General features: G+C 42.1%; 1 protein-coding gene across 2 annotated transcripts in view; it reads left to right on the top strand.

The window, feature by feature from the left end:
• paxip1 (PAX interacting (with transcription-activation domain) protein 1) overlaps nt 1-6,435 on the top strand; it is a 115,502-nt gene extending 109,067 nt beyond the window's left edge. For both annotated transcript variants that reach the window (XM_041184866.1, XM_041184868.1), the window contains 4 exons: nt 1,404-1,538; nt 2,248-2,323; nt 2,431-2,491; nt 5,892-6,435. In XM_041184866.1, the coding sequence (XP_041040800.1) occupies nt 1,404-1,538; nt 2,248-2,323; nt 2,431-2,491; nt 5,892-5,907 (288 nt within the window). In that variant the 3' untranslated portion in view covers nt 5,908-6,435. The remainder of the gene's footprint in view (nt 1-1,403; nt 1,539-2,247; nt 2,324-2,430; nt 2,492-5,891) is intronic.
• The last annotated feature ends 6,632 nt before the right edge of the window (nt 6,436-13,067 follow it).

The following is a 13,067-nucleotide window of genomic DNA, read 5'->3' as shown; positions in this document are numbered from 1 at the left end:
GACCCTCCCTGACTCGTGATTCTGGAAAGATCACCACTAACACCTCCACTATCTCTTCAGCTATCTCCTTCAGAACTCTGGGGTGTAATCCATCTGGTCCAGGTGATTCATCCACCTTCAGACCTTTCAGTTTTCCTAGCACCTTCTCCTTGGTAATGGCCACCATACTCACCTCTGTCCCCCGACTCTCTTAAACTTTGGGGATGTTACTCGTATCTTCCACCGTGAAGACTGACGCAAAGTACTTATTCAGTTCTACCGCCATTTCTTTGTTCTCCACTACTACTTCTCCAGCGTCATTTTCCAGCGGCCCAATGTCCACTTTTGCCTCTCTCTTACCCTTTATATATCTAAATAATCTCTTGCAATCTTCTTTTATATTACTGGCTAGTTTACCCTCATTTTTAATCTTCTCTCTCCTTATTTCTTTTTTAGTTGTCCTCTGTTGGTCTTTGTAGGCTTCCCAATCCCCTGGTTTCCCACTGCTCTTTGCCACATTGTCTGCTTTCTCTTTAGCTTTTATGCTGTCCCTGCCTTGCCTCGTCCTCCCTTTAGTATGCTTCTTCTTCCTAGGGATGAATTTTTGCTGTGTCTCCCAAATTACTCCCAGAAACTTCTGCCATTGCTGTTCCACTGTCTTTCCTGTTAGGCTCATCTCCCAGTCAATTTTGGCCAGCTCCTCCTTCATGCCTCTGTAGTTGCCTTTATTCAACTTTAAAACCGTTCCATCTGATTCCAGCTTTTTCCTCTCAAATTGCAGGGTAAATTCTATCATATTGTGGTCACTTCCTCCTAAGGGTTCCTTCACCTTAAGCTCCCTTATCAAATCTGCCTCATTACACATCACTAAATCTAGAATTGCCTGTTCCCTAGTGGGCTCCACCACAAGCTGCTCCAAAAAGCCAACTCGTAGACATTCCACAAATTCCTTTTCTTGGGATCCACTACCAACCTGATTTTCCCAGTCTACCTGCATATTGAAATCCCCCATGATCACTGTAACCTTGCCTTTCTTACACGCCTTTTCTATCTCCTCGTGTATCTTGTGCCCCACATCCTAACTACTGTTCGGAGGCCTGTACATAACTCCCATTATGGTTTTTTTTTACCTTTATGGTTCCTCAACTCTACCCACACAGATTCTACATCATCTGACCCTACATCACTTCTGCTATCGATTTAATTTAATTTCTTACTAACAAAGCAACCCCACCCCCTCTGCCAACCTGCTTATCTTTTCGATAGGTTGTATATCCTTGGATATTTAGCTCCCAGTCCTGATCCCCTTGCAGCCATGTCTGCGTGATGCCCATCACATCATACCTGCCAATTTCAATCTGTGCCACAAGCTTAGTTACCTAATTTATCTGTTCAACTTTCTACGTACTTGCCTGTTTTTATAGGGGAAGTATTTCTACATCACTCCTGGAATTTGCCCCAGTCTCACCACGATGAAAGCCATCATAGAGTGTGCAGGTGGCAAACTGCTATTGAAACAACCATCTTATCGGAAGATCATGGAGCATAAACAGAATAAGGTCGGCCATCCACTCGTACTTTGTTTGAGAAGTATTGTACATGCTGAAACTCCAGGTGAAATTTCTACCGAGAACAAAGAGCAGCAGCATTAGTTCTGATCACCATTTTGGGTCTATCTGTTCCATCGGCTGCTCAACTTTTGATTAGTATTGAAGCTGAAAATGAGAAGAGTCATGCGATTGGTTTTAAAAAAATAGTGGAAGTCCTTGTCTTCCTCCTCCATTCTTTGCTAAAGGAGATTGGAAGGTGTGATGAGCTGGTGCTATCTTCCTTTCACCCCCTAGGTTCAAACCCAGCCCAGACAGTTGGCTGTAACAGTCCTATGTGAAATGATGTCCATCATTCTATCCTAGCTGCCATCATGTGCCAGTCTGTAAAACTAAATGAATTGGAGTTGAACGGGCTGTCTTGCTTGGGGAGAAGGCAGTGTTTTTCTGAGGCTGGGGGAAGAGTTCGAAGAATATTGGCACTCTCGCTGGGGTCTGTTCAGCCTGACACAGTGAGCGTGCTCTCTGCTGACAGATGGTGCCTGAAATGCAAATGCACCCTGCTTCCCTGTGCTAATGTCTGCTCACTTGAGCTAGGGAAAAACAATGAAATAATTGAAGAATCAGGAAGTGGAATTAGGCAAGTGACCTCCTTCAGTTGCTGTATATTAGCCTTGCCAATCCTTTGCTTGCTCACGTGTCCCTTTTCCTTTTCTCTTAGAGTTTGCCTGAGATAATCCTCATCTCTTGTGAAAATGACCTCCACCTATGTCGAGATTACTTTACCCGAAATATAGGTAGGTAACTACTTATACCTGAGACATTTTTTTTTACACTTTCGTATCATGTGGAATTCTCATTTTGGCCATTGATTTGTAACTTTATCTTTCCCTGCTATTTTCAGATGTTCACAATGCGGAGTTCATTTTGACAGGTGTCCTGACGCAGACACTCGATTATGAGTCATATCCTTTTCATGTGTGAAAATTTCGAGTTCAACTCCAAACAAACTCTACTGTCTGGCTTATTTGTTAACCTCATACAGCAAACTTTAATGATCCTATTGACATCTTTTTAAAGGTCTCTTCCGTCAATCTGCAATGACGCAAGTAGCTTTTTTATTTAGACTTGTTAAGGCAGACCTCTCCAGTATCCCAACTTCCTCTCATTTCTAATCTACCAAACTTATCTAGCTTGATCTTTTTAACTACAAGGTAGATTCCCTCTGCACACTTTATGCATGGTGAAATATCATGGTCAGGTACCCAGTGAATGACTGATTTCTCTTCAGTACCTTACTTCTTTGCAATAGAGGGGGAGGGAAGAAAATTAACCCAGTCATCATAAACTGTCCTGTTATTCCAAAGACAGCTTTAGGTTTTGTATTAAAACATATAATGCAGCCACCCCTTTTTAGTCAGTAAATTGGGTGTCTTGTATTTAAACTAAGCAGACATCAGAAAAACTTTTTTTTTTAAAGTAAAACGCTTCTTACATGAGCCCAAAAAAAAAAGGTTTGGCTTCCATTTTAGTTTGTCATCCTTTTTTTAAAAAAAAAGGAAGAGGTGAATAGGGATTCAAAGTAGAACAAGCCGGAAATGAATAATCTTTCATTCCTAAACCGGTTTGAATGGACTTTTTGTAAAGATAATTGAAACCCCCTGCCGAGCAAGTGCCTATTCTTTGGAATATCTGGATTAATTCAGAGAGCGGAAATTTCACTGCCAGGCAAAAAAAGAAAACTGCGGAAGCTCAGTATCACTGTTGTATTGGAACCTACTGGAAATGGGTATTGAAACCGTAAAGATAACAAAACTAGCCACCAAATCCCCTGTTTACCAATCAGGGATTGAAATTAAATTGGGTGTTTGTTTTCTTATTGTACCTGGCATTATTCTGATTATTTATCTGAATTTGACAGTCTGTGTCCCCAGTTTTCCAGGTTTGGGGCATGTTGCCAAATAAATTAACTGCAAGCTCAGGAGAGCCCAGTGCATCATATGGAGGGAGGAGACAGTTAGTGTTTGCTGGCTCTGTCCACTAACACAGAAACGGGACTGGACTAGCCATATAAATACTGTGGCTACGAGAGCAGATCAGACAGACGCTAGGAATCCTGCGGCGAGTAACTCACCCGCTGACTGTCCAAAGCATGTCCATCATCTGCAAGGCGCAGGTCAAGAGGGTGATGAAATGTTCTCCACTTGCCTGGATGAGTGTAGCTTCAACAACATTATAGAAGCTTGACACCATTCAGGACAAAGCAGCCTGCTTGATTGGCACCCCTTCCACAAACATTCACTCCCTCCACCATTACCAAACTGGCAGCAGTGTGTACCATCTACAAGGTGCACTACAGAAGCTCACCCAGGCTCCTTAGGCAGCACCTTCCAAACCCACGACTGCTACCATCTAGAAGGACGAGGGCAGTAGACACATGGGAACACCAGCATCTCAAGTTCCCCTCAAAGTCACTTGGAAATATATCACTGCTTCTTCACTGTCGCTGGGTCAAAACCCTGGAACTCCCTCTCTAACAGCACTGTAGGTGTACCTACAGCACAGGGACTGCAGCGGTTCAAGATGGCAGCTCACCACCAAGAGCAATAAATGTTGGCCTAGCCAGCGACGCCCACATCCTGTAAATGAATAATAAAAAAAAAATCCAGTTAAACAGACAACTGTTGTCAGGTGCCGTTAACTATCTCAAGCACACGTTTAACCATTGTGTTTAACTTAAATAAGTAACATAAAGGTTGTGTGATGGCCTGTGAAGGAGATTAGTAACTGTCTTCCAAAAGATAAAATTCTCCACCAGCAGAAGAAATTGAATCTGTTGGCCAGTCAGGATCTACGTTAAATTGTTGACCTTGGGTCTTGGATCTTCAATCTGCAGATTGTGAAGCGTGTGCCGTTTTTCAGTATGTTACTATTGAAAGTATTGAACATTTCCTCTTTTGCATTACCATTATCAGCCTTTCAGGATGATGCGTTACAGCGAAGTTACATCTGTATGTACTACCCTACATTTTAAACAGATACCTTGGCAGGGATGGTAGAGCAGCAATACAATGGTAAATGGATTGGCGCAAACTATTTTGAGAGCAACTTTTGAAAAAGGAATGTGAGCATTTGCTCTACAGTACCACAGAACTTGTTTCAATTCAGTTGGCCTTGACCAGTTAATTAACTGGGAGCAGTTAAGCATTTTGTCATTATTTGATACATTTCCACCCCAGCTGACCCACCCCTGACCAAAATAATCAGCAGACTAGCATGGCAGCGCAGCACAGCCCAGCAGAAGAGCCAATTTTCAGAAACAGTCTTGGCCCTCCCCCCCCGGCCCCCCAACGGCCGTGCCATTACAAATGACAGGGTGCAGTTTGATTTCGAGAAGCAATCTGGACAGCCTCTGATTTAAACAGGCAAATAAGCCTTGTTTCTTGATGTACTTTGTGAATAAACACTGTGCTAGATTAATAAAAGGTCCAGTCATCTGATGTGCTTACTGAATGGTACCAATTACCTGACGGACTTTATTAGTTTGCGCCTCCAGGGAGTGAAGTGGTGATGCTACTAGACTAGTAATCCAGAGGCCCAGAGTAATTCTTTGGAGGTACAGGTCCAAATCCCACCATGCCAGCCGATGGAATTTAAATTCAATTAATAAAATAGAAATTGCAAGCTAGTCTCAGTAATACTGACCATGAATCTATCATCGATTGTTGTAAAAACTAATGCCCTTTAGGGAAAGAAAGCTGCCATCCTTACCTGGTCTGGCCTACTTGTGACTCCAGACCCACAGCAATGTGGTTGACTCTTAACTACCCTCTGAAATAGCCTAAGAAGCCACTCAGTTCATGGGCAATTAGGGATGGGCAACAAATGCTGGCTTTTTCAGCGATGCCCACAGCCCATAAAAGAATCAAACAAAAAAGTGGCCTGTTACCCCATGCACTTCACTAATATTGGGTTCAACTACCTCTGTACTTCAGGGGTCTGTTGGTACATATACATATCTAGCTTTTATTGTATTGTTAAGTTACCACCTAAATGCAGCAGAATAAACTGGTGTTAATTTGTAGACTGTTTCTCTGGGTGGCCCATGGAGCCATTGTTCCCAAATACTGCCAGCTATTCCCATAAAGCGAGGTTTAACCATTATCAGTCCTTCAGGATGGATGAGTAAGAACAAAAGGCTGAAAATAGTCCAGATAAGGGGCGATGGGAACATTGAAAAGTGCACTATTGATATTATGCAGTGCCCCAGGATCAGATTCCAGAATCTCTCTTCCAATGCTGCAGTTTTGTGATCCGTGATAGAGAACTTCCCGCACATTTACCTGTTTTCCTTAGCAATCTCACCTATAAATTCACCTGAAGTGATGCTGTGCGCATGGCATTACACAGTCAGACTGCCAGTATGGTGTTGAGACAAGCTACTGAGGAGCTGAGACAAGTGCGTTGCCCTTTCCCTCCTGCTGACAGTGACACTACTGTTCAGCCTGAAGAGCCTTCAGCAAAACGAGCAGATTTAGGCAGGAGAGGAATTAGAAATTTGCATCTTTTTTAAGATGTGTGTTATTTCAAGAACATATTTTGTTATGTTTTATTCCAGTGCTGGCTTGTTTTCCTACTGTAGAATATTGTACTGATTATTTTAGCCAGTTCAAATAGTAATCAATTATTTTTCATAAGCTGTTTTTAACAATGACTGTGGTACGGGCCCATAAATGGAAACCTTGCTCTAAATCTTGTTTATTACGAAAATTTATAAAGAGCTGTTGTCTGATAAATTATGGATGTTTTGAAATTCTGGACTTTATGCAAATTTCGTTTTGTATTTCTAATTTGTGAATTACTTTTATTACACACAGTTGCACGAGTTGAATAAAATGGTTAAAAATGATTGGGAAGCCACTTGGGATTCTTCACATTTTGAAAAGGGGAGTTTTTAAACAGTGAATAGGTTCCTTTGGTGATGTTGGCGTATCTTTGTTTGTGTTACCAATTGCATGAATGACATCTACTTGGTTGAGAATTTCAGCCATGGGTTTTCATGTGTAGATGTCACCCCTGAATCAAGGAACAGTTGATGATGAATCTATTGCCCCTTATCTGCTTAGTCGATTTGAATCAACGGCTTAGATCTTTGAATTTCTGAGCTTAATACTCAAATCTAACAAAAAAGCACCAGTTTCCTCCTCTAACATTGCCTGCCCATATCCTTCCCTTATCTCTGCTGGCATTGAAATTCTCATCCACAACTTCCTATAGAATTACCATATGGAAACACTGCATTCAACCCAACAACCTCATGCATACATAGGAACATACGAACTACGAGTAGGAGTAGGCCACTCAGCCCTTCAAGCCTGCTCCACCATTCAATAAGATCATGGTTAATCTGATTGGAACCTCCTGCCTACCCCAGATAACCTTTCACTCCCTTGTTAATCAAGAACCTATCTAACTCTGCTTTAAAATAATTCAAAGACCCTGCTTCCACTCTCTTTTAAGGAAGAGAGTTCCAAAGACTCATGACCCTCTGAGAGAAAAGAATTCCCCTCATCCCTGTCTTAAATGAGTGACCCCTTATTTTTAAACGTGACCCCTAGTTCTAGATTCTCCCACAAGAGGAAACATCCACTCTGTCAACACTCCTCAGGATCTTAAAGGTTTTGATCAAGTCACCTCTTACTGTTCTAAGTTCCAGTGGATACAAACCTAACTTGTCCAACCTTTCCTCATAAGAAACATGCCCATTCCTGGTATTAGCTGAGTAAACCTCCTCTGAACTGCTTCTAACTTATTTACATCTTTCCTTAAATAAGGAGACCAATACTGTACACAGTAATCTAGATGTGGTCTCACCTGTGCAACTGAAGCATAACCCCCTCCTGCTTATGTATTCAATTCCTCTCGCAATAAACTATAATATTGTATTAGTTTTCCTAATTACTTGCTGTACCTGCATTGTAGCCTTTTTTGATTCATGCACTAGGACACCCAGATCCCTCTGAATGTCAGAGCTCTGTAATCGCTCACCATTTAGATAATAGCCTTTTTTATTCTTCCTGCCTAAATAGACAATTTCACATTTGCCCACATTATACTCTTTTTGCCAGGTCATTGCTCACTCACTTAACCTATCTATGTCACTTTGTAGCCTCCGTACACCCTCTTCACAACTTACTTCCCTACCTATCTTTGTGTTGTTAGTACCTTTTGAATTTCATAGCCTCATGATGTCCTCACCACCTCCAGAATACTTCTCCAGTGCTTTCTTCCAGAGTTCCTCCCTACACAAACTCCCGACCAAAATTGCTACTCGCATTCCATCCTGCAGGAAACCCGCTCGGCCATCACTTTTGCTGATATCCATTGGCTTTATGTTGCCAGTGTATTGCCCTAGTTAACAAACTGTCCCATGACAGTGCAACCTTCAGCTACTGCCACAGCCCATTGTATTCTGAGCTACACAGATCATTAAAATCGCAAACAGGTACAGAAAATAATCAAAATTTCTAATGGAAGGCTGGCTTTAAATCTAGAGGACTAGAATACAAGGGGATGGAACAAAGCTGTGGTGGAGTGGAGCACTGAGCTGTCTGGACATCGCACTTCAGGAAGGATAATTTGCCCTTGGCAGAGCGCAGCATTGATTGACTGGAATGATACCTAGACCAAGGGTTAAGCCACAAGTGATCCAAGTTTTCAAGATACCGAGGGGAACAGTTAGGGTAGATTGGGAGAAACTATTTCCGCTGCTTGGGGAGTCTAGGACTAGGGGGCATAGTAAAAATTGGAGCCAGTCTTATCAAGAGTGAAATTGGGAAACACTTCATGTAAAGGATGATGGAAGTTTGGAAACCTCTTCTGCAAATGACAGTCAATGCTAAATCAATGAATGGTTCATTTTAAAATGGAGATTTTTGTTTACCAAATGTATGTATGTATTATGGAATATGGAGATAAGGCGGTTTATGGAGTTAGGTCGCAGATCAGTCATCTCTGACTGGTGGAACAGCCTTAAGGGACTAAATGGCGTGCTCCTGTTCCGAAAGATTCTGGCCTACCATGTGCAGCTTTTCTTCGCTTCACTAAAGTTGCATCCCTCTACTCTGACCTCTTCCAAAGATGCCAGCTCAGCAGTAGTACTCTTACTGAGTCAGATTGCCTTGTGTTCAAGCCCCATGGTGAATTTAAGCAGGCAATCCAGGTACATGTTTCATTGCAGTAATAAGTGCTACATTGTTGGTTGAGATATTAAACCACTGACCTTGACTATCTGTTCAGGTGGACTTAAAAACAATAGAATTATTCAAATTGGTGATTTGGTTTCCCTACATTTCACTTCAGAAATTCTTCATTGACAACTTTTTCAGGACATCCTGTAGACATGAAAAGTTATGTAAATACAAATAGTTGCTAAAACCCATCTGAGTGGTTCATTTATACCTACCTTCAAAACCACCACCTTTGATCTCTTCAATTACATCCCCTACCAGTTCATTTATCCCCAATGTCTGCTTCCTCCTGTGAAACACATTGGTGCGTTCTGCTGATTTAAAGTCATGATATATATGTTAATTGTTATGACGCAATGGATGGGCAGAAACTGCAGGATGCATTATCCTGAACTAACCATTTTAAGTGTACTGATGCAAAAAATGTTTGCAGTGGGCAACAGTATTGGGGAATTAGGATCCAGATTTCACAGGCCAGTCATGATTTAAAAAATTCACTCAGTGATTTAGTGGAGAGACATGCATTAATGGCCCTAGCTGTTTCACAGTGTGGTAAGACACAACTTTTTGGCTGCCGTTCATCTCTCACACATTCTTAATCTAATTGCCCATTAGGTTTAGTGTGTTGTAACTGCTACGGAGAAAACATTGTTGGGGGAGGGGAGGTGGTGTGGGGAGGAGAGGAACCTTGAAATAAGAATCATAAAATGGAGAGTGCTGCAGTCGATTGAGAATGTTGCTTGAGAAACCTTTCATTTGAAGGTGAGGTCTGTGTATCCTTGGAAGATGAGTGTTCAGACGTTTTGAGACCTCTTCAATTTGGATAAATTGCTCGAGCTGTAACACCTGTCTCTGGTGGTAGCACAATCCACTCTCAATCACATGGCAACCCATTCCCCCCCCCCAGGTTAACATGCTTTTTATTTGTACTGAGTTGCATTCAATAGTTTAACAGTTATTATCGGTCTTATGCAGCTTAGAGCCCCATGACTATTGGCAGGCAGCTTTTTTATTGTCCATCCAAACAGATTGATCTTTACGATTAAAAGTAAGGTGCAATTTACTGTAAAGACTAGCCTTGGGAATTTGTCATGGCAAGTATGCCATTTACAATCCTTGTCGCAGAGCCTCAAGCTTAGCCTTTCATGTTATTTTTAATATTCATTCATGGGATGTGGGCGTCGCTGGCTGGGCCAGCATTTATTGCCCATCCCTAGTGGCCTTTGAGAAGGTGATGGTGAGCTGTCTTCTTGAACCTCTGCAGTCCATGTGGTGTAGGTACACCCACGGTGCTGTTAGGGTGGGAGAAATAGACTTGATTCCTCCGTCGGAAGCTACCACGGTGGATTAGTTAACACTCAGACATGCTCGATGCCATGTGTTACCCACTATCTGGAGTAGAAAACCAGATGAAGCTGATCAGTTAGAGCATTGTGCCAAATTTTCTACTCATGAGGTTGCGCACTGTGTGCTCCCCACTTGCCTGGCTGTGTGCAGCTCCAACAACACTTCGCAGCTTGACATCATCCAGGACACAGCAGCCTGCTTGATTAGCACCCAATCCACCACCTTAAACATTTACTCCTTCCCTCCACTGATGAGCAGTGGCAGCAGTGTGCATCATCTACGAGATGCACTGCAAAAACTCACCCAGGCTCCTTTGAAAGCACCTACCAATTCTGCAACTTCTCCCACCTTAAAAGGGCAAAGGCAGCAGAATAATGGGAGCACCACCACCTGCAGGCTCTTCCCCAAGCCCTACACAGCATTCTGACTTGGAAATTTATCGCTGTTCCTTCACTGTTACTGGGTCAAAATCCTGGAACTCCCTAATAGTACTGTGACATACTTGCCATGTGGATGGCAGCAGTTCAAGAAGGCAGCTCACCACCACCTTTTCAGGGCAGTTAGGATGGGCAATAAATGCTGGCCCAGCCAGCGATAACCACGCCCTGTGAAAGAATTTTTAAAATTACATTCTTAAAATGCAGCATATTGCAGAGAAGATTCTGATTGTAGTTGGCCCTCAGCATTTGGAAGTATTCCTGCTTGTTATATTTCTGTCTGAGACAGATATACCTTGACCTTGATTTTTGATGGAATTTACAGCACAGAGGTCATTTGCCCTAACTGGTCTGTGCCAGCATTAATGCTTCACACAAGCTTCCTAACCTACCCTAATCCACACTTCATCTAAAATTATCAGCATAATTTAATCCTTTCTTATATACTTAACTAGCTTCCCCTTAGCTGTACGTAGAATTGTTACCATTGTAAAGCATCTGAAGAATAATGAATTTAGTGAGGCCACTGTCCTGTTACTATGTTCAGCCTATATTCCGAATAATATCTTGTTATTCACCATCTGTATGGGCCTGTACTTCAGTGGAAAAGTCTTTGGTTACCAATCAACTTGACCTGCACACTCCTCATCTGGTTCTCATTTTTCCCCCTCTCTAGATATCCATTAAGCTCCCAATTTCTTTGAATATTCTGGGGTGAATGTCTTCCTCGTAGTGATTTGTTCTTAGGTTCCCGACCTTAAATCCAGGATTGTGGTGGCCATTTTGATGCTTAAACCTCCAAAAGTCAACTGGAAGTTACTACGATGGTAACCGTGTAGTCCACTGCAGTGAAGATTGATGTAAAGTCATTTAAAAACCCCTTGACCTATCCATATTCCCATGCCCCCAAAGGCTAACAGTATCGATCAAATACTTTGCTGATACCCTGACAGTGACCCACAATTCAGAGAGCCCAGTTTGCTCTCTACCCTGCCTGAGTGGCATCATGCCTGATTGAAAAGTTTTGGTTCAGAGGTCAAGATTGTCTTGGCACCAGGACCAGTTGATAGACACAGGAAGTGAGAATTGTTCTGTTGAAGGGTCATTCGGACTTGAAACATTGACTGTGTTCCCCTCCGCAGATGCTGCCAGACTTGCTGAGTTTTTCCAGGTATTTTTGTATTTGTTACCCTTTTTTAAGTTCAGGCACCTTCGGATCAGGCTCTGGGCTGGTTTGAGGCACCAGCTTGCATTCAAGTGAACACAGCAGGTGGGCTGTGGGCTGATTCCAGAACATGCGTCACCCAGCGTCTCTACTGAATAGGGTCTTTCCACTTCTCTTTTTTCTCTCCCCTTAGGGATCTGCTGGTTGGGGTTTAGAAAAAGTGAGCCATCAATCAGTTAATCTTAAATCAATGAAATTCCTGAAGAATATCTTACGGGATATTGATGATGAGATGAAGAATGTCTTGCATATACCTGGTGCCTTTCACAACTTCAGACCCTCCCAAAATGCTTTACAGCAAATGAAGTACTTTTGAAGTGTAACCACTGGTCTAGTTTAGGGCGTGCAGCCAGCCATTTAAGGAGCCAACAGCAAAAGCAACACAAACTAATAGAAACCATGTCAGGCACCTCCAGATTAGCCCCAGGTTCAGTGGAAAGCATCAAACTTATGTGCAAATAGAGCTCAAGTTGAAACTCCCACAACAAATATCAACTGACTGTCTCCATGCGAATGGTGATGTGAAAAGACAGGTCTCTATGGCAACTAAAACAAATATCTAAAGCCAGCCATTAAAAGAGATGCTCATTAAATGTAGCTTCCAGGAGTGGTCAGCATGATGGTGACTTCTGGATTGCTAATCCACACAAATTGCTTAAGAAACGATCCGGCATTCTATTAACTCTGATTAAAATAATTCTGGTTATTAATTAGCATCCTGATAAGTGCAATACTTTTCTGGTTATTGAAGCAGTGGGCAGCTGATTATTATTGCGATTGGAGCTGTAATTAATGCTGATTAATAAGATTAAATTAATTAAATAAATTAATTTATTTAGATTTCAGAATATGATTTAAGTTCCCTATGTAAGGCTTTCAAAACAAACATTCAAGGATGAAGAAAAACGGATTTTTTTTTTAACCAGTGGTTTGGCCACCTTTCCTGTTTTACTTTTGCGCCGGACAGGAATAAACAATTGTTGCAGTTCACCCATGCGCCCTTTGAATGTTTGCCATTGCCTATCCACTGTCATCCCTTTAAGTAACGTTTCCCAATCCATCATGGCCAACTCGTCCCTCATAACATCGTAGTTTCCTTTATTAAGATTCAGGACCCTAGTCTCAGAATCAACTACGTCACTCTCCATCTTGATGAAGAATTCTATCAAATTATGGTCGCTCATCCCCAAGGGGCCTCACACTAGATTGCCAATTATTCCTTCTGTGGGTAGCACCTGTGTAGAGAAAGTTTTGAGAGAAAGTGACCAGCTGAGTTTGTTTT

This window comes from Carcharodon carcharias, chromosome 3 (genome assembly GCF_017639515.1).
Source record: "Carcharodon carcharias isolate sCarCar2 chromosome 3, sCarCar2.pri, whole genome shotgun sequence".
NCBI lineage: Eukaryota > Metazoa > Chordata > Chondrichthyes > Lamniformes > Lamnidae > Carcharodon > Carcharodon carcharias.
Note: the sequence above shows the minus strand (reverse complement) of the source record. Positions and strands in the feature narration are given on the sequence as shown.